The sequence below is a fragment of the Pristiophorus japonicus genome, chromosome 1 (assembly GCF_044704955.1).
Source record: "Pristiophorus japonicus isolate sPriJap1 chromosome 1, sPriJap1.hap1, whole genome shotgun sequence".
Classification (NCBI taxonomy): Eukaryota; Metazoa; Chordata; class Chondrichthyes; family Pristiophoridae; genus Pristiophorus; species Pristiophorus japonicus.
Genome location: NC_091977.1, coordinates 190494975 through 190515677, shown reverse-complemented (window position 1 = coordinate 190515677; position 20703 = coordinate 190494975). Strand labels below are relative to the sequence as shown.

Genomic DNA, 20703 nt, shown 5'->3' with positions numbered 1-20703 from the left:
CACAGGCCGGCCGCTGCCTTCCCGCACTGAGGGCTACAAGAGACAGGTTGGGGGGGGAGAAAGTATCGATTGGGGGGGGGGTGGGGGAAGAGGAAGAGTTTTAATGGAGGGTGGGGTGGGGGGAGCGAGGGGAAGAGTTTTGATCCGGGGGCGGGAGGAGAAAAGAATACATAAGAACATAAGAATTAGGAACAGGAGTAGGCCATCTAGCCCCTCGAGCCTGCTCCGCCATTCAACAAGATCATGGCTGATCTGGCCGTGGACTCAGCTCCACTTACCCGCCCGCTCCCCATAACCCTTAATTCCCTTATTGGTTAAAAATCTATCTATCTGTGACTTGAATACATTCAATGAGCTAGCCTCAACTGCTTCCTTGGGCAGAGAATTCCACAGATTCTGGGAGAAGAAATTCCTTCTCAACTCAGTTTTAAATTGGCTCCCCAGTATTTTGAGGTTGTGCCCCCTAGTTCTAGTCTCCCCGACCAGTGGAAACAACCTCTCTGCCTCTATCTTGTCTATCCCTTTCATTATTTTAAATGTTTCTATAAGATCCTCCCTCATCCTTCTGAACTCCCAACGAGTAAAGACCCAGTCTACTCAATCTATCATCATAAGGTAACCCCCTCATCTCCGGAATCAGCCTCGTGAATCATCTCTGTACCCCCTCCAAAGTTAGTATATTCCTCCTTAAGTAAGGTGACCAAAACTGCACGCAGTACTCCAGGTGCGGCCTCACCAATACCCTATACAGTTGCAGCAGGACCTCCCTGCTTTTGTACTCCATCCCTCTCGCAATGAAGGCCAACATTCCATTCGCCTTCCTGATTACCTGCTGCACCTGCAAACTAACTTTTTGGATTCATGCACAAGGACCCCCAGGTCCCTCTGCACCGCAGCATGTTGTAATTTCTCCCCATTCAAATAATATTCCCTTTTACTGTTTTTTTTCCCAAGGTGGATGACCTCACACTTTCCGACATTGTATTCCATCTGCCAAACCTTAGTCCATTCGCTTAACCTATCTAAATCTCTTTGCAGCCTCTCTGTGTCCTCTACACAACCCGCTTTCCCACTAATCTTTGTGTCATCTGCAAATTTTGTTACACTACACTCTGTCCCCTCTTCCAGGTCATCTATGTATATTGTAAACAGTTGTGGTTCCAGCACCGATCCCTGTGGCACACCACTAACCACCGATTTCCAACCCAAAAAGGACCTATTTATCCCGACTCTCTGCTTTCTGTTCGCCAGCCAATTCTCTATCCATGCTAATACATTTCCTCTGACTCCGCGTACCCTTATCTTCTGCAGTAACCTTTTGTGTGGCACCTTATCGAATGCCTTTTGAAAATCTAAATACACCACATCCATCGGTACACCTCTATCCACCATGCTCGTTATATCCTCAAAGAATTCCAGTAAATTAGTTAAACATGATTTCCCCTTCATGAATCCATGCTGCGTTTGCTTGATTGCACTATTCCTATCTAGATGTCCCGCTATTTCTTCCTTAATGATAGTTTCAAGCATTTTCCCCACTACAGATGTTAAACTAACCGGCCTATAGTTACCTGCCTTTTGTCTGCCCCCTTTTTTTAAACAGAGGCGTTACATTAGCTGCTTTCCAATCCGCTGGTACCTCCCCAGAGTCCAGAGAATTTTGGTAGATTATAACTTATGCTTCTGCTATAACTTCCGCCATCTCTTTTAATACCCTGGGATGCATTTCATCAGGACCAGGGGACTTGTCTACCTTGAGTCCCATTAGCCTGTCCAGCACTACCCCCCTAGTGATGGTGATTGTCTCAAGGTCCTCCCTTCCCACATTTCTGTGACCAGCAATTTTTGGCATGGTTTTTGTGTCTTCCACTGTGAAGACCGAAGCAAAATAATTGTTTAAGGTCTCAGCCATTTCCACATTTCCCATTATTAAATCCCCCTTCTCATCTTCTAAGGGACCAACATTTACTTTAGTCACTCTTTTCCGTTTTATATATCTGGAAAAGCTTCTACTATCCGTTTTTATGTTTTGCGCAATCTTCAAAGATTTTCCAGTACTTTAATATCTCGCTATCTTTACTCAAAATATACTGAGTTTAATCAGGCTGATAGCACCTACAGCCTGTCCAATCTCGCTGCTTGGGATTTAAAAAAAAAAACTAGCATTCCTATCATAACACTGTCATTTGGAGGCTACCTGTGCTGATTTCTTAATTCACCGCAGGGTTTTTCTGAACATACAAAAGTGGCCTCATTCGCTGGCCTAAGTTAGTTTGGAGTAACTTTTCGCTGGCTAAACTTACTTAAATGGGCAAAACAGGTGTAAGTGGCTGGTAATGTCCCCTTTTGAAAAAAAAACTAAACTAAAACAAAACCTAACTAACTCACTTACACTGGAGCAAATTAAATGAGGAGAAGTGCGATTTTTAAGTTACTCCAAAAAATTTTTAACTCCCAACAAAAACAGAGCAACTCCTGGGGAAACATGGGCCCAATGTCTTATATGTTTCGATAAGATCACCTCTCATTCTTCTGAACTCCAATGAGTATAGGCACAACATTCATCAACCTATTTGCATAAGTCAACCTCCTTGTCTCTGGAATCAATCTAGTGAACCTTCTCTGAACAGCCGCCAATGCAAGTATATCCTTCCTTCTAGGCCGGGCCACCGCACGTGTACTGCTGCAGGAGGGCGATGGCTATGAAGCCAGGTCGCTGATTGCAGTGTGGGCAGGCACTGCAGGAGGGGCGAAGGAGCGACAAGAGTCCATAGAGGGAAGTGACCGGGGCCCAGGAGAGGCGTGAATCTGGGGCCCAGAAGAGGCGAGGGCCCAGAGGCAGCACAGGCCAGCCCACACTGCGATATGTGTGCGCACTAGGTCCGTGCAGCAGAGCTGGTCACCAGTTAGTCTTGGGTAATCCTTGTCACTGGACCAAGACCTAGCTCTGTCAAGCCCGTGTGGTGGCTGGTGTGCAACGGCCACCACACATTAAAAAAAATCCAAGCACAGGCATCTTCCACCCTTCACGATGTAGTTCGGGATCTGGAATATTAGGTCCTTCATTGAAACACCTGTAAACTCATCCCTTTTTGGCATGGAAGTAATTCATCGTCGCTTCGAGGGACTGCCTATGATGATGATGATCTTTCCTTAAATACGGAGATCAAAACTGTACGCAGTACTCCAGGTGTGGCTTCACCAATACCCTGTACAGTTGTAGCAGGACTTCTCTGCTTTTATACTCCATCCCCCTTGCAATAAAGGCTAACAGTCCATTTGCCTTCCTGATTACTTGCTGTACCTGCATACTCACGTTTTGTGCTTCATGCACAAGAACCCCAGGTCCCGCTGTACTGCAGCACTTTGCAATTTTTCTCCATTTAAATTATTTGCTTTTCTATTTTTTCTGCCAAAGTGAATAACCTCACATTTTCCCACATTATACTCCATCTGCCAAATTTTTGCCCACTCACTTCGCCTATCTATATCCCCTTGCAGATTTTTTGTGTCCTCTTCACAACTTGCTTTCTCACCCATCTTTGTATCATCAACAAACTTGGCTACATTACACTCAGTCCCTTCATCCAAGTCATTAATATAGATTGTAAATAGTTGCGGCCACAGCACTGATCCCTGCAGCACCCCACTAGTTACTGTTTGCCAACCGGAAAATGACCCATTTATCCCGACTCTCTGTTTTCTGTTAGTTAGCCAATCCTCGATCCATGCTAATATATTACTCCCAACCCCGTGAACTTTTATCTTGTGCAGTAACCTTTTATGTGGCACCTTATCGAATGCCTTCTGGAAATCCAAATACACCACATCCACTGGTTCCCCCTTATCCACCCTGCTCGTTACATCATCCTGCAATCCACAGCTTTCTTCTTCATTATCAATCACACAGCTGATTTCAGTATCATCTGCAAACTTCTTAATCATACCCCTATATTCAAGTCTAGATCATTGACGTATACCACAAAAAGCATCGGACCTAGTACTGAGCTTTGCGGAACCCTACTGGAAACGCCCATCAACCATTACTCTTTGCTTCCTGCCACTGAGCCAATTTTGGATCCAACTTGCCACTTTGCCCTGGATCCCATGTGCTTTTACTTTCGTGATCAGTCTGCCATGTGGGACCTTATCAAAAGCCTTGCTAAAATCCATATACACTACATCAAACGCACTACCCTCATCGACTCTCGTTACCTCCTCAAAAAATTCAATCAAGTTAGTCAGACATGACCTTCCCTTAACAAAGCCGTGCTGACTGTCCTTTATTAATCTGTGTCTTTCGAAATGAAATTTATCCTGTCCTTCAGAATTTTTTCCAATAATTTTACCACCACCGTGGTTAGGCTGACTGGCCCTTCTTAAACAAAGGTACCACATTAGCAGTCCTCCAGCACCTCACCTGAAGCCAGAAACGATTGGAAAATGATGGTCAAAGCCTCTGGTATTTCTTCTTTTGCTTCGCTTAACAGCCTGGGATAAATTTCATCTGGGCCTAGGGACTTATCCATTTTCAAAGCTGCTAAACCCCTTAATACCTCCTATCTCACATTGACAAACGATTTGAGTTTCCAATCCTTCTCAATATTGCATGGAATTAACCCATTTGAACCAGAGTTTCAGAAACCTGGGCACTTTTATATTGTTCTTTGGCTGTCAGCTCCTGCAAGTGGCAGCAAAATGAACGTAAACCAGCGAGGATGTTTTACACTGTCGGCACGACATACCTGTTTTTCATTGGATTTTCTTGGTTGTCACTGATCTAATAAATGTGCTGCTGTGGTGATATCATGACATAATGCACAAACATATTTATTCTCTTCATATTGATGTCACGTTGCAACATCGCGATAGAATCAAAATGTCACAGCCAGCCGGCACTGCCCCATTGCACGTGGTTCACAATGAGAATGGTGAAGTAAATTGGGGACAGTTACATTCTAGGCTTCTCCTCCAAGACCCAACCCATAATATAACGTGTCAGCTGTGGTTCAATGGTCGTCTCCAAGTCAGAAGGTTGTTGGTTCAAGTGCCACTCCAGGGACTTGAGCACAAAATCTAGGCTGACACTCCAACATGGTACTGAGCACTTTGGAGGTGCCATCTTTCGGATGAGATATTAAACGTCTTATAAAGAAACAGATAGTGCTCTTGATCAAAAGCCTGGCAGACAGAATGTCTAACATGGCACCATTTCGAAGAAGAAGGGAGTTCTCCCTGGTGTCATGGCCAATATTTATCCCTCAATTAAAATCACGAAAAACAGATTATCTGGTCATTATCACAGTGCTGTATATGGGACCTTGCTGTGCTCAATTTGGCTGTCACATGTCCAACATTACAACACTGATTACACTTCAAAAGTACTTCACTGGCTGTAAAGTTTTTTGGGACATCCTAAGGTGGTGAAAGTTACTATATAAATGCAATTCTTTTTTTTCTTGACATAGCAGTGTGATCTGGCCAGCCAGTTTGAAAAAGAATTATACTGTGGAACTAACCAACACATGGAGTGGTTGAGGAGAATAATATATGTGTACTTAAGGGGAAAATGGATAAGTACATGAGGGAGAAATGAATAGAAAGATATGTTGATAGGGTGAGATGAAGTAAAGTGGGAGGAGGTTCGTGTAGAGCATAAACCTGTTGGGCTGAATGGCCTATTTCTGTGCTGTAAAATACCATGCAATTCTATATTGAAAAATAATAGTATTTGTTAATCATGTCACACTTAAGAACTGGCTTTTCATCTTCACACTGCCCGCTTTTCACAGATCAGTAATGGTGTTGCAACTGCCAATTTTCTGCAGTCATTTCTGATGAATATCAGTAGCACCCATTTTGAGCGGGTACAATGAGGTGGTAATTTTCTGTAATTTCTGCTTATTCATAATACCAATATAAAACTGGTATCCACAGCTATAGACACTGAAAGTGGAAAAAAAGTTGAAAGTGACAAGCTTATTCAGTTCCAGGTGCCGGAAAACCCCTCACTACTGTATTATTTTTGCTACCTTCTCTCCATTCACAACTACTTTGCTTCTGCCTTTGCATCATCTGTTGAGAGGTTGCCATTATCTCAGAGCCTTATGCTATCTAACTTTAACTGTGAGTGTAAACTCTAGTCCTCAGAGTCTGCCAAACATAGCATGGCAAGTGCAATTGAAGGTCCTATGTTTAAATAAACTTTTTTCTTACTGGTGATGGTTTTAGAATACCACTCTTGTCGGGCAGGAACAACATTAGCATTTCTAACTTTGAGCCATTTCCAGTTTTACAATGAGCTTTGGTGGTACAGGTACTGAATTAAAATTTGTACTGGATAAAACTGAAACACTTTTGTTCTGGTCTATCCTTAAATAAACAAAAACATCGCACTCACATGGCTACAAAAAAAAAAAATCACATTTTTATTTTCTATCCATAAATTTTTTTAAGTCGGAAGAATATCAACATAAATTTTTTCTAAGTTTCCAACATTTATACAGATCATCAATGTAGTTTTATTGAAGGATATGAATGATTTTGGATGTTTCAATTTCAAACCAAAATACCAGTTTTAATGAAACAAAGGATTTGCTGGAAACCCAGATTGATTACCTGCTAAAGGAGCAGAGTTTGCTTAAAAGTATTAATTCAGCAAAGTAATTGTTAAACTGGCTATTCCAGGGCGGGCCGCATTTGAAAAGTCTTATTCAGCAGACTGTCTAGAAGGTTAAAGATAAGGCAGCTGAGAGGACTTGATAGTCTGTGAGAAGCTGTTGTAAACATCAGATGCCGTAGTATCAACTGGTTTTAAACCATGGGAAAGAGAGTGAGTGGCAAAGTACTGGAAGCTTGTTTTGCACCAACAAAGTGGTTATAAAACCAGCCATTCGAAAACACAGTCCACGTGACAGACCAGAAGAACACCACGCAGGATATCGATAGATTATTAACCTCTCAGTCTCCCGAAGCAGAAGAATTGGCCATTCAGAGTTTTGAGTTGCAGTACTGACTTAAAGGTTGTATGAGTCTCTAATCTGTAAAACTTATAATTTAATGTCAATAAAACAAATTGTGAGAAAAGTTATAAACCGTGGTTGATTACAATAAACCTTGGATTACAATAAAGAGTAATGAAAGTTCAAACAAAACCCAACAGCCAAAAAAGGGATATTAAGTTCTCCAGATTTTAGTAAACAGTAAATGTTTCCTTCAATTCTAAGCCTACCTTGCTGAATGGTGGTTTGTAATCCCAGGTCCCTGCATTCAGCACAGCCCCAGTCTTGGGGTCATAGATCATCTTCTCCATCAGCCAATATCCCATGCCCATGACAAAAGCACCCTCAACTTGTCCAATATCAATGTCAGGGTTCATGCTACAGATGACAAGGAGAAAAAAGATGAGTGGCCCACCAAAAACAAATAACCTGGTTACTTACCTCATTGCTGTTTGTGGAACTTTGTAGTGTGCAAATTGGCTGCCTTGCTTTCATCGTGCATCAATAAGAAGTAACTATACTTCAAAAGTAATGAATTGGCTGTGAAGCAACGTGGGGTGAATGGTGCTATATATAATCAAAGTTAATTCCTTATTTCTTTATATCACTGCCACTGAAGGCACTACTAAAGTTACTGGCAGCAGTTCAAGGTAAATGAGATGGTGCTGCTGATTTAGGAGTCATCAAGACTCACAAATGGAGGATTACTCCAGTGTGTCTGGAGGAAGCAGTGTAGGAGCAACCATGTTAGCAGCGTCTGCGGCAGTGTCAGCCACTGGTTTCTTTAAGCTGCAGATGGATTGAGTGCTCATCGATGCAGTTTTCCTATTTCTGTTGTGCTTAGACCTTTCCTAGCTATTGGGGGGGGGGGGGGGGGGGAAGGACAAGCGCTCAGAAGCTAAAGTTGGAATTACAACTTTTAAGCAACTGCCCACGTACAACTTTCTACCTGGGCAGTTGTTTGCATTTTACTGGCAGTACTGTAGTAGCCAGCCCACATTACACAGTGGCTTCCAGAAAATTGAGAGCCAAGGTTATTCGGGAATTAGTTCTCTAACACAAACACATCAGATTTAGAGAGCTTCCAATGGCAGTTTTATTTTCATTGTTGCATCTCCTCCGCCCCGTGTGTGCAATCTTCTTCTATTGACAGGATTGCTTTCACAGCCACTGAGTGCTTACTGTCTTAAATTTGCATCACAACAACTTAAATAAGTGCACCCGTATTGAGCCAATGAATTATTGTTTGCAGAAAGCAGAGCTGGCCCTCTATGAACTGTAGGGTTGAAATGGTGAGGCGTTGTTGTTGGGGAGCGAAGCTTCACGCGACACAAGCAAGGGTAACAGAAGTAAGGCATAATGTTGCACTCAATTCTGTGCCCTCCGCTCACATCCCAGGAAGCTCCGCATCGACAGCCAAGCCTCATCATTTCTGTCTTGATATGTCTACTCTATGATTTGTAAAGATCATTACAAAAATGACTACATTTTAGCATTTTAGCCCCAATTTTTAAATAATGAAAAAAATGCAAGGGATAGAAAATCTCAGCATGAGACTACGGCTGGACTGTAAAAGACAATTAATTTGGGGTGTTGAGGGGGTTACAGCTGGCACAGTCCAACAGCCAGTGGGGGAAATCAAGACGTGCAAAGCATCAGACAGATTGAGGAGGATGAGCCATCTCAGCAGGGTGGTGGGGGGAAGCACACAGTTCTCATTAAGGTGGGGAGGAAGGTGGAAAATCTTCATAATGTGTGGGGAGAGGTGCAGTGAAATATGCTTCCCTCTCCTGGGGGCAGCAATATGATGTTTTGGGGGTGGGGGGTTCCGGGAAGGCACCCTTTCCTGGGATGGTATTATGTCTCACCAGCAGGAACAGAATGTTGCAATCCACCAGCCTTCCTTTATACACTCAAGAAAAATGTGCACCCCACTTATGTTATCCACTGATCCAAATGGAGCTGGATTTTCAGCATTCAGATCTGTTCAGCTTCAGAGAACAACCTGAGTGTTCAGTCTGACTGAATGTTGCATGCGAATTACCCCCTCCCCTCCTCGTCTAAGGGGCAGAATGAGACCGTGGCAAACGCCCAACATTTACTCTGTCATAGTATTCGGTGCTACTTGCCATTTTTGTTTCTTACCTTTCACCACAGTCAAAGAGTATATCCACTTGGTTAATCTGGTTCTCTCCAGTGAGGACGTCAAGGTCAGCCTCTGCCACAGTCACCCCATAGGAGTTATACTGAGGGGCATCTCTGGGCTGTGGGTCTGGCCACACCCTGCACAATTAACAGATTCCCGTCTTTATAACATTATTAACTATCACACTTTACCTTTTTAGAAAAGTACATTGCAGATTTAGACATTCTGGTTAACTTTATGTGGCGAGGTAAAAAGATTATTCCTGCTTTTGATACATAAAATGAAAAATACATTGATCCACCATTTGAAAAAATAGCACGGGCTGTGGGTACCAGTGAGTTGTGCATAAACACACTACTAGTAATAGGATGTAGGTCTCCAGTAATACACTGATTTACAATTGAATTGAAGAAGTTTATAAAGGGTGGCATGGTACCAATTGGAACACCCGCTCTCTAAACAAATGGAAGGGTGGGAGCTGGGTTCAGGCATTTAATTACTCACACAACGAGTTTTCATCTCAGATGTGCTGTTGTGGGGAAATGTTGAAGAGAAGTCAGGCACTTCCTCATGAACTGGAAAAACTGGAGGCAGAGCCACCCCCCGTGCCTGATTGCTAGCTCAGTGTGGCTGATGCCAGGAGAAATATAAATACAGTACCATCAATAATCGCCTAAAAAACCCCAGCAATTTTAGGCGATACTTTTATGTTCATTTTATTTCATCAATTCCTATTTTTATACATTAGCTCCCATCAACAAGCCAAAAATCTTTCAACCCACAACCATCCAGTCAGGACACGATTGCTCTTCAACCATTGTTATCATCTGGCAAAAATAAAGCATTATAAATTGTAAGATTATTTAGACACAGCAGCTTGAAGGCAATAATTATTTTTAAGTGACTGTGAGTAGGAGAGTGCAAAGTGAGAGTAGCATGTTAATTCTGGGTTTAACGTGCAGGTAACAGCTACTTCCTACATGTCAAAATATAGTCCAACACAGTAAATTTTATCAAATCAATGCTCCACTGAAAAGAATTGAAGGAGCACAATAAACAAGTACTGAGGGTAAACTTGGCTCAATATACCAAGCATTTGCACCCAGATTTTAACCACAATATATTTTAATAGATATATTTTGTACTTTTTAAAAAAGAAAAGACACAGACCCAAACAGTAAACATTAACTTTTTCAGTCAGGTTCAGCAGGATTATATGATCAGCTCAATTACTCACCAATCCTGTGCAGTCAAATTCACCTTCACTTTAAAACAGGCTGCCACCAGATCCTTCCAAGGTGTACCTGGTGGAAGCTTATCCTTCACAGGGCGCATTCTCTTCCTCAGTAACTTACAACAATTCTGTACACCCTGTGAGGAAACCAAATTACAGGTTTACCCGGGATAAAAATAAACCAGAGCACCAAGCATTGAAATGACAGAGTCCAGCAACCAATACTTTCTCGAAACTTCCTTCGAGACCATATACTACTGCCTATCCCAACTTGATCTAAACTCCTAACTAAATAATATCTGTTCTCAATTAATAACATCCAATTATAGAGGCATGTGGTACTTGCAAGCACATTGAATCATAGAAATTTACAGCACGGAAGGAGGCCATTTCAGCCCAATGTGTCCGCGCCGGCCGAACAGGAGCTTTCCAGCCTAATCCCACTTTCCAGCTCTTGGTCCATAGTCTTGTAGGTTACGGCACTTTAAGTGCAGGTCCAAGTATTTTTTAAATGTGGTGAGGCTTCGTGTCTCTACCACCCTTTCAGGCAGTGAGTTCCAGACCCCCACCACCCTCTGGGTGAAAAAATTTCCCCTCATATCTCCTCTAAACCTCCCCACAATTACTTTACATTTATGCCCTCTGGTTGTTGACCTATTTACCAAGGGAAACAGGTCCTTCCTATCCACTCTATACAGGCCCCTCATAATTTTATTTAACTCAATCAGGTCTCCCCTTAGCCTCCTCTGTTGCAAAGAAAACAGACCCAACATCTCCAATCTTTCCTCATAGCCAAAATTCTCCAGTCCAGGCAACGTTCTTGTAAATCTCCTTTGCACCCTTTCCAGTGCAATCATATCTTTCCTGTAATGTGGTGACCAGAACTGCACGCAGTACTCCAGCTGCGGCCTAACCAGTGTTTTATACAGTTCAAGCATAACGGCCTTGCTCTTGTATTCCATGCCTCGACTAATAAAGGCAAGTATTCCATATGCCTTCTTAACCACCTTATCTACCTGGACTGCTACCTTTAGGGATCTGTGGACCTACACTCCCTTGTTCCTCTACACTTTTCAGTGTCGTATCATTTAATGTGAATTCCAGTGCCTTGTTAGACCTCCCCAAAATGCATTACTTCACTTATCCGGATTGAATTCCATTTGCCACTGTTCCGCCCACCTGACCAGTACATTAATATCTTCCTGCAATCTGCAGTTTTCTTCTTCATTATCAACCAGACAGCCTATTTTAGTGTCATCTGCAAACTTCTTGATTATACCCCCAACAATCAAGTCCAAGTCATTGATATATACCACAAAAAGCAAGGGACCCAGCACTGAGCCCTGCGGAACCCCATTGGATACAGCCTTCCAGTCACAAAAACATCCATCGACCATTACCCTTTGCTTCCTACCTCCAAGCCAATTTTGGATTCAACTTGCCACTTTGCCCTGGATCCCATGGGCTTTTACTTTCGTGACCAGTCTGCCATGATGTATATACCATTGTGCCAAACTCCCTTGTCTATTTTCCAGCCCTTGTTTCGTCTGTCTTCCAAATTCACTTTCTACTTTTCTGTTGCCCAATTCCAGCTTTGCTTCTCTCCCCACTGAATCTATTCTCCGGTTTCCATCCCCCTACCAAGATAGTTTATATCCCCCCCAACAGCACTGGCAAACCTTCCCGCGAGGATACTGGTCCCGGCTCTGTTGAGGTGCAACCCGTCCGGTTTGTACAGGTCCCATCTCCCCCAGAAATGGTCCCAATGCCTCAGAAATCTAATGCCTTCCCGCCGGCACCATCTCTCCAGCCACATATTCATCTGCTGTATCCTCCTATTTCTGTACTCACTAGCATGTGGCACCGGCAGTAACCCGGAGATTACTACCTTTGAGGTGCTTTTTAATATCTCTCCAAGCTCCCTAAACTCTGCCTGCAGGACCTCATCCCTCTTCCTACCTATGTCATTGGTACCGATATAGACCACGACCTTTCACCCTCTGCCCCCAGAATGTCTTGCAGCCGCTTGGTGACATCCTTGACCCTGGCACCAGGGAGGCAACATACCATCCTGGAGTCATGTCTGCGGCCGCAGAAACGTCTGTCTGGTCCCTTGACTATTTAATCCCCGACCACTATTGCTCATCCATTCTTCTTCCCTTCCCCCGCCCCCCCCCCACCGCAGCTGAGCCATCCGTGGTGCCGTGAACTTGGCTCTGGCTGCATTCCCCGAAGGCACCATCGTCCTCACCAATACTCAGAACACAATATTGGTTGGAGAGCGAGATGCACTCAGGGGACTGCTGCACTACCTGCCTAGTCTTCCTCTTCTGTCTGGTGGTCACCCACTTCCTCCCTACCTGCACACTCTTTAGCTGCGAGGTGACCACCTCTATAAACGTGCGATCCACTAAATTCTCAGTCTCTCGGATGCACCGCAGTGACTCCAGCCGTCGCTCAACCTCCAAAACATGGAGCTCAAGTTGCTGCAGCTGGAGACATCTCCTGCACACATGGTCGTCCAGGCTACACAAAATGTCCAGGGCTTCCCACATGCCGCAGGATGTGCATTCCACAGGACTGAGCTGCCCTGTCATGCCTCTAGTTAACTGACTATAAACAAAACTATGAAATAAACTTAACACTCGAAAACAAAAAAAAAATCACTCACCGGCAATTCACATATACTAAGGGCTGGATTTTCAGCTGATTTGCGCCCCAGTTAGCATCTCAGTGGGGTGCAAAAATTATTTTTTGGGCATGAAACAAGACGCAGAAGATTTTGCACCCGGGCGGAACTTTTGGCAATGGTTTTGCGGCGGCGCTAAGACTTACCGCCCCGCTGCTGTTTTGACCGTTTGGATGACGTAAATCGCCATGCATCGCTGTGTTAGCGCCCCAGAAAAAACAGACAGATCCAGAGCACACCAGGTGCTAATGACATGATGTTGAAAACGTTGCAGTTGTAAATAATTAAAAGGATTGGGAGAAGAACTCTGCGTTACTGAATACTTTTGATTGTGAAGTTTATGTGAGTTTCTAGTTTGTTTTATAAAGGATATTTAAGGACATTTTAAAAGATGGGGGCCATGCTCGGCCGGGAGCCAGTAATCCTGGCTGCTATATTCATACAGCTTCAAACTGGAAGGCTTATTGTTGATCATTTCCAACATAATCGAAGAGGTCGCAGACGTATGGGTATGAGGCCTTAACCCCCACGAGTTTACAGGGAACATCGCTCAGACCTCCAGCTCTCTGAGGCACAGTGTGTTAGAAGGCTGTGCTTCCGAAAAGAGGTGGTCACAGAAATATGCCAGCTCATACAGGCAGACCTACAGCCTACCAGCGGCACCAGGACTGCACTGCCCGTCGAGGTGAAGGTGACTGCGGCACTTGCCTTCTATACCTCCAGCTCCTTTCAGGCATCAGCGGGGGACAATTACTCCATCTCGCAGCACGCTACACATTGCTGCATTTGCCAGGTGACTAATGCACTGTCCGCATGCAAAATGAACTTCATAAGCTTCCCAATGACCAGGGAGACCCAAAATGAGTGGGCTGTAGATTTTGGAAGATTTGCTAACTTCCCCAAGGTTCAAGGTGCCCTTGACTATACGCACATCGCCCTACAAGCACCATTAGAGAATCCAGAGGTTTACTGAAACCGAAAGGGATTCCACTCTATGAACGTACAGATCGGCTGCGACCATATTCAGCGCATCATGGCAGTCAATGCCCAATATCCAGGGAGCATCCATGATGCTTTCATCTTGCGTGAGAGCAATTTCTCACGCATGTTCCAGTGTCAAACACAAGGCCAGAGCTGGATGCTCAGGGAAAAAGATTACAGGCTCGCCACCTGGCGCATGACCCCCTCCGAAACCCTCAGACAGAAGTCGAGCATCGCTATGAGAGCCATGGAGCCACACGCAACATCGTCGATCAGACAATTGGAGTGCTCAAACAGCGCTTCCGATCCTGGAATGGTTAAGGTAAACAAAAAAAAATTTATATTGTAACATTGTCAACTTTGTAACCTTCATTGTGAAACTTTAATAAAATAATTAGCTGCATCCAGCAGTGTGGTCTTTCAAAAACATTAACATAATCCAGTGTGATACTTTAACATAATTTGCAACATAATAATATTCTAACATTAAACATACGATGCATCCAGCATCAATAACATAATAGAGCAACATCATATCCTGCCCCACTATTTTCTCCCACCGTCTTTTGCCCCCCTTCCCCTTGCTGCTGCTCCTAATCAAACTGGTACCAAGGTGGCATGCAGCAAGGCTGCCAGAGCGCTGCTGTGTTTGGGGGGGCGGGGTGGGGGGAAAGGGGTGGAGAAAGACAAAGGAGACGCCGGCTGGGGATGCACTAAAACAGCTCCTGGCATGGAAGGCACAGCTTCTGACTGGCCAACCTCTTCATTGGCGTTGCTACACAGGTGGTTTGGGTCTAACAGTGGGGAACGCAGAGATTATGGCAACAGGAATGGACTGCATCATTTGCCGAAGCTGAAGCAGAGCTTATGCCTGTGATGCGCCGTATTGTGCAAGGGTTCGCGCTACACTCTCCGGGACTCCACTGTCACTGCTGGAGGCCACTAGCCTCGTGTGGGCATTAATGGGCTCGCAGGTATCATGGCTCGCACTGACAATCTGCGACCCTACCTCCATAATGGTTGCTTTCAGACTGTCAATGTTCGCGGGAATCCTACCCAAGATATTAAGGAGCTGATGGCTGACCTGAATGCTCTCGCTGGACATTCTCACCATGTCCAGTTCCACGTCTGCCTGTCTGTCAACAGACCGACTTTGCCGACTCACCCACCGGAGAGATGGCATGCGGGATTCAACCCCAACACTGCGTTGCTGCACGCCACTAGTCCCAGGAGCCATGTAGTTGTCAAACCCCGAGAACGTCACGTCGCCCTCAGAGGAGCTGAGTGCCAGGGGTGGATTGATGCTGTGCCGGATGCTGCCCGAAGTTGACTCATCTGTATTCTCCTCCTCCAGACAATGGCCTGATGTGGTGGTCCCTTGAGGGTTGCTACGCCTGTGGCTGGTCATCTGGAAGTAGAAAGCAACAGACGAGTGACGAGCAGCAGGGGCGGGGGCAGGGTGATATTAGGAAGGTCGCATAGCACGGGCTCATTTGAAGGACCACCGCTACTCCATTATATCGAGTCCAGAGACACTTTAGGACATTGCCCCAACTTAGTCCAGAGACACTGCAGGACACTCCTTGGGCTGGGTTGGGGCAGTGTGCAGAACTTACCCTCAGTATCCGACCGGGGGGGTCAGCGCCCCCAGTGGCAGCTGCCCGACCTGTGACACCGATGATGCATGCCACTCTGTCTTCAATGTCTGAGAGTGGTAGTGTCTAAGGTGGACCGCCGCCTTTCCGCACCTGCTCACGGCGATTATGAGACTTCTTCGCCTGCAAAGATGAAAATGGGAATGGTTACCAGAGGGTCCATCTGCTATTGTGGCACAGATAGCCACCAAAGCACTTGTACCATACTGTCTGAATGCAATAGAGTCCTCTGTTTAATGGCCTTGGAAGTTGCACGTGGTTCACCAGGAGGACATTGAAACGGGAAGCAATCTTATGAGATCTCAGAAAGCAATCTTAATAATGTGTAAAGATCATTCATGGCAAATAGGGTGCCGAATTAAGCCTACCTATGTGCCATGCATTTTAGGAGGCAACTCACAGTGTGCTGAGAGGCACCAAAAGCCCAAGAACAAAGAGTATGTCAGATGTATAATTGAAGTAATGAAGAAGTGCATGAATTAAAATTGTACTCACTCTGATGACTCTTGTCAGATCATTGAACTTCTTTTGGCATTGTATGCCAGTTCTGATCACAGTGTCTGAGGCAGAGACCTCCTCAGCGATTTCCCTCCAAATCCTTTTAAATATGGATGGCAGTGGTCTAGATCCACCCCCAAGATGCAACTCCTGCCATCTTCTTAATCGCCTGCCACGCTGTCTGGAATCATTGTTCTCCATGATCCAAATCCAAATGTAAAATGGCTGATTCAGCCCCAGTTGTACTGCGCATGCGCACGGCCGTGCCAAGCATTAGCGTTTGCAACTGGAGACGAGACCAGAAGCGTAGGAAGAAAAAAAACATTTGCATGCAGAACGGCCGATTAAAAAAAAAATGTTTTAACGCAGGAACTTTCGGCTCCGGCGCATTAAGTGTGTGGTGCAACGCCGGAGTTAACGCTAACGCTCCTCGTGAACTTTCATTTGGCAAAAATTGCTTGCTCTGGCGCTAATGTTAACCTGCCGCTAAATTTTTGGCTACGTCGCAAATTGCGTCTGGAAATGGGCGAAATCACAAAAAGACAAAAATCCAGTGCAATGGATGGAACAGCGCTTTACTTGCACTTTGTATACTGTATTCCCTGCTCATGATGCAATCTACTCTACATTGGAGAGACCAAATGCAGATTGGGTGCTTAAAGTTCCGGTTGCTTACCAATTTAATTCTCCATCCCACTCTGACCGTTCTATCTTTGGCTTCCTGCTGTGTTCCAATGAAGATCAATGCAAGCTTGAGGAACAGCACTTCATTTTTCTTTTAGGCACTTTAAAGACTTCCGGCCTTAATATTAAATTTAATAACTTTAGATCTTAACTACCACTCCCATTTTCTCTTCGACTGCATTGTTTGTAATGGAGAATGGTTGCACCAGAGTCACTGCTTGGGGTGGGAACCCGGCGCTAAATTTTTGGATCTGCTGCAAATTGTGCCCGTCAACGGGCGAAAACCCAAAAATCCAAAAAACCAGCCCCATGGATATACACAAGATCCTGAATGTACATTGTTTACATAAGAACATAAGAAATAGGAACAGTAGGCGGCCATTTGGCCCCTCGAGCCTGCTCCTCCATTTAATAAGATCATGGCTGATCTGATCATGGACTCAGGTCCACTTCCCTGCCCACTCCCCATAACCCTTTATTCCCTTATCGTTCAAAAATCTGTCTATCTCCACCTTAAATATATTCAATGACCCAGCCTCTACAGCTCTCTGGGGCAGAGAATTTCAGAGTAACAACCCTCTGAGAGAAGACATTCCTCCACATCTCAGTTTTAAATGGGCAGCCCCTTATTCTGAGACTATGCCTCCTAGTTTTAGTTTCCCTTATGAGTGGAAATCTCCTTTCTGTATCCACCTTATTGAGCCCCCTCATTATCTTATATGTTTCACTAAGATCACCTCTCATTCTTCTGAACTCCAATGAGTATAGGCCCAACCTACTCAACCTATCTTCATAAGTCAACCCCCTCATCTCTGGAATCAACTTAATGAACCTTCTCTGAACAGCCTCCAATGCAAGTATATTCTTCCTTAAATACAGAGACCAAAACTGTACGCAGTACTCCAGGTGTGGCCTCACCAATACCCTGGACAGGACTTCTCTTTTATACTCCATCCCCCCCCTTGCAATAATTACATAGAATTACCACCACAGAAACTGGCCTGATCCAATGTAAAAGGAGCCCAGTATTGCAGTCCCATAGTCCACTTAATAGCAGCACAAACAGAATTTACAGCACAGAAACAAGCCATTTGGTCCGATCAGCATACTCTTCCATTCCTTTCTCCCTCTGTACTTATCTCGCTTCCCTTCAATGTATCTATGCGATTCGCCTCAACCACTCCCTGTGGTAAAAAGTTCCACATTCCAACCACTCTCTGGGTAAAGAAGAGTCTCCTGAAACCCTTATTGGATTTATCAGTGACTATCTTATATTTGCAAGAATTTTTAGGAACAGGAAAAGGTAATTGGGCCCAACAAATCCATGACTTTATCACAGATTGGTCCACTATTGCACATGATTGGGATGGGCCAATGTCTAACTGGTGCTGTGAAAGTGGCACCAACTGAATGTAACGAATTGGAGAGTACTGCAGATCCATCCCATTGTGCAATGTTACACATAAGCACAGTTCCAACTGTAATTCCATTTCACCACCTCTAGAGAAAGGAGTAAAGCCGAAGCTGGGAAGGATCCCACTTTCAGTATTCTCACTTGGCCAAAGAACCACCAACAGGAACACCCCTGCTTATCACTACTGGCAGGAAATTATGAAAACCCATCTCGAAAATAACTTGAATAAAACCTTTGAGAGCATGTTGATGGTTAGTCAGAGGATGATTATAATCTGTTCTGAACAATGCAACGTCTCACCAAACAGTTAAGCTCACTGGTGATGCTGGCCCCGGTTGCGCTGGAGTTCGGACTGGTATTCGTAGTGGTTGGTTTTATGGAGACGTTCTCAACTGAAATTTCGAACACATAGGCACATACTTGAGCAACCTGATTTGCAAAAGGAAGTAGAAATCAGACATTCATTTCAACATCAAAATAAATCAAAACACATTATGGAAATGGAAATAGTGAAAATATTGGGAACAAATTTCCCCCTTGCCCAATGCACATTTTGCATACACTTAACTTGACCCCAGTTGAAACTGGCCAATTTTCTGGGTTCAGCTACGTAACATTTCTAAGGCGGGGAAGCAGGTGAGATTACACCTTGCTCAAATTGGAGGAAGAGAAGTTGTGTCATTGCAGTAGACCTTAAAGCTGGATAGCAATGTGGGCCTGAAATTTCCTGGAATGTTTCAGCATAACTGCAGCGCAAGATCAATGTTGCACCATTTTCTTCTGCAGAAATTTAGGCGTAACTGAGCTATGCTGGTTTTATGGCGAAACATTGGCAAGTATGAATTTCCTCGATCATATGCGTTGCTTCTGAGATAGGTCTGCCGAAACCCTCTGCCATTCATTTGTGCAGCTCCACCACTTTAAAGCTCAGCTGATGTGAATTTCTGAGAATTCATGCCAGTAATGTGCTGGCATAGATTTACATCCATACAGTGCAGCCTGAAGTCAACTGATATCAGCATAACTGAGAGTTCAGGAGTTTGATAGCAATTTTCTTGCCAATTTAAAAAAAACAATCTTACCGAGATCGGTACAATAAGTACCATCAGTCTCAATGCACCCAAAGGCTTTCAGACCCCATTCCCTCCCTGCCCCAACATGTTCAGAAAGACTACGCAGCTGAAATGGCCTTCCAAATGGGTATACCCCTGTTGTGAATAACAATGGAAGAGGAAGAGCACCAGCAGAGACAGGAGGCTCAGAGAGTCACGCACCATGGCAGAAGTCAGCTGTCCACTCACTATATCTCATTGGTGGCACTGTATTTGTCCTTGTTTTATGCCGATTTTTACATTCGGCCATCGGCAAATGAGCTCCGCAGGAAATTTAAACGTAAATTGCTAAAAATTATTTAAATTACTAAACTGCTGGCCACCCAATTTCTCTTCGTTGGCCCAATGCTAGCTAACTTTGTAAATGGTTCCCTCTCTTCGGGTATTGGCCTCCTCCCTTTCAAAACTGCCATTATCATCTCCCTCCTCAAAAAACTCATCATTGAATCATGTCCTTGCAACCTACCGTCCCATCTCCAACTTCCCTTTCCCCTCAAAAGTCATTGAACATGTTGTTGCTTCTCAAATCCATATCCACCTTGGTTACAATCAACATTTGAATCTCTTCAATCATGACTGACTATGATGCATTATCCTTTCTCATCATGGGACACATTTGATTACACTATCCTCCTCCAAGGGTTTCCACTTTCAATGGTTTCTACCAAGTGGGACTGCCCTCACATGGCTTTATTCTTACCAATTATAGGCAGAACAATAAAGCAATGGCTTCTCTTCCCACCCCCACACCATTATGTCTAGAGTTCCCCAGAGAACTAACCTTGCTCCCTCCTCTTCCTCATTTGCATGTTGCCCCTTGGCGACATTATCAGCTTCCACGTGTACGCTAGTGACACTCGGCTCCACCGCTCCATCTATTTTGACCCCTCCACTGTCTCTGTCAGATTGCTTATCAGACATCGGGGCCAAAATTGCCCCTTTCTATAAGGCCCGTGGCCGTCTGATAGCGGCAGCCACAGGTCGGTGTGGACTGGCCACCGAGTTGCTGCAGAGGAGCTGCCATTTTGTATATTGCCCCCCTCTATTTTTGGAGCGGTGTAGGGTTCTGCTCTCTCTGTTTTCTCGCTTCTTCCTGTACGCGCCGACCACTTTCCGAAATTGCCCCACGGGAAATTGCTCCTTTCCGGAATTGCCCCGCAGGGGCACCGCCGCCGCCAGTCGGTGCCCCCGACAGCTTTCGTTGTCGGTACCCTTTTTGTGGCTTGGCGGCACGGCTGTCCTTAAAGGGGAGGTGGCACTGCTGGCGACTCCATGTTTTTTTTGTTAGC

The 20703-nt window shown here is 44.7% G+C and overlaps 1 protein-coding gene and 1 long non-coding RNA gene across 8 annotated transcripts in view; both read right to left on the bottom strand.

The window, feature by feature from the left end:
- LOC139267357 (xanthine dehydrogenase/oxidase-like) overlaps window positions 1–20703 on the bottom strand; it is a 274065-nt gene that overhangs the window by 15626 nt on the left and 237736 nt on the right. For all 7 annotated transcript variants that reach the window (XM_070885566.1, XM_070885588.1, XM_070885584.1 and 4 more), the window contains 4 exons: window positions 18603–18731; window positions 10385–10518; window positions 9147–9284; window positions 7232–7379 (listed from right to left, as the gene is read on the bottom strand). In XM_070885566.1, the coding sequence (XP_070741667.1) occupies window positions 7232–7379; window positions 9147–9284; window positions 10385–10518; window positions 18603–18731 (549 nt within the window). The remainder of the gene's footprint in view (window positions 1–7231; window positions 7380–9146; window positions 9285–10384; window positions 10519–18602; window positions 18732–20703) is intronic.
- LOC139267378 (uncharacterized) lies at window positions 15226–18595 on the bottom strand. The gene is made up of 3 exons (XR_011593891.1): window positions 16202–18595; window positions 15668–15829; window positions 15226–15459 (listed from the first exon to the last, which is right to left on the bottom strand). It is a non-coding gene; the product is annotated as an uncharacterized lncRNA (long non-coding RNA).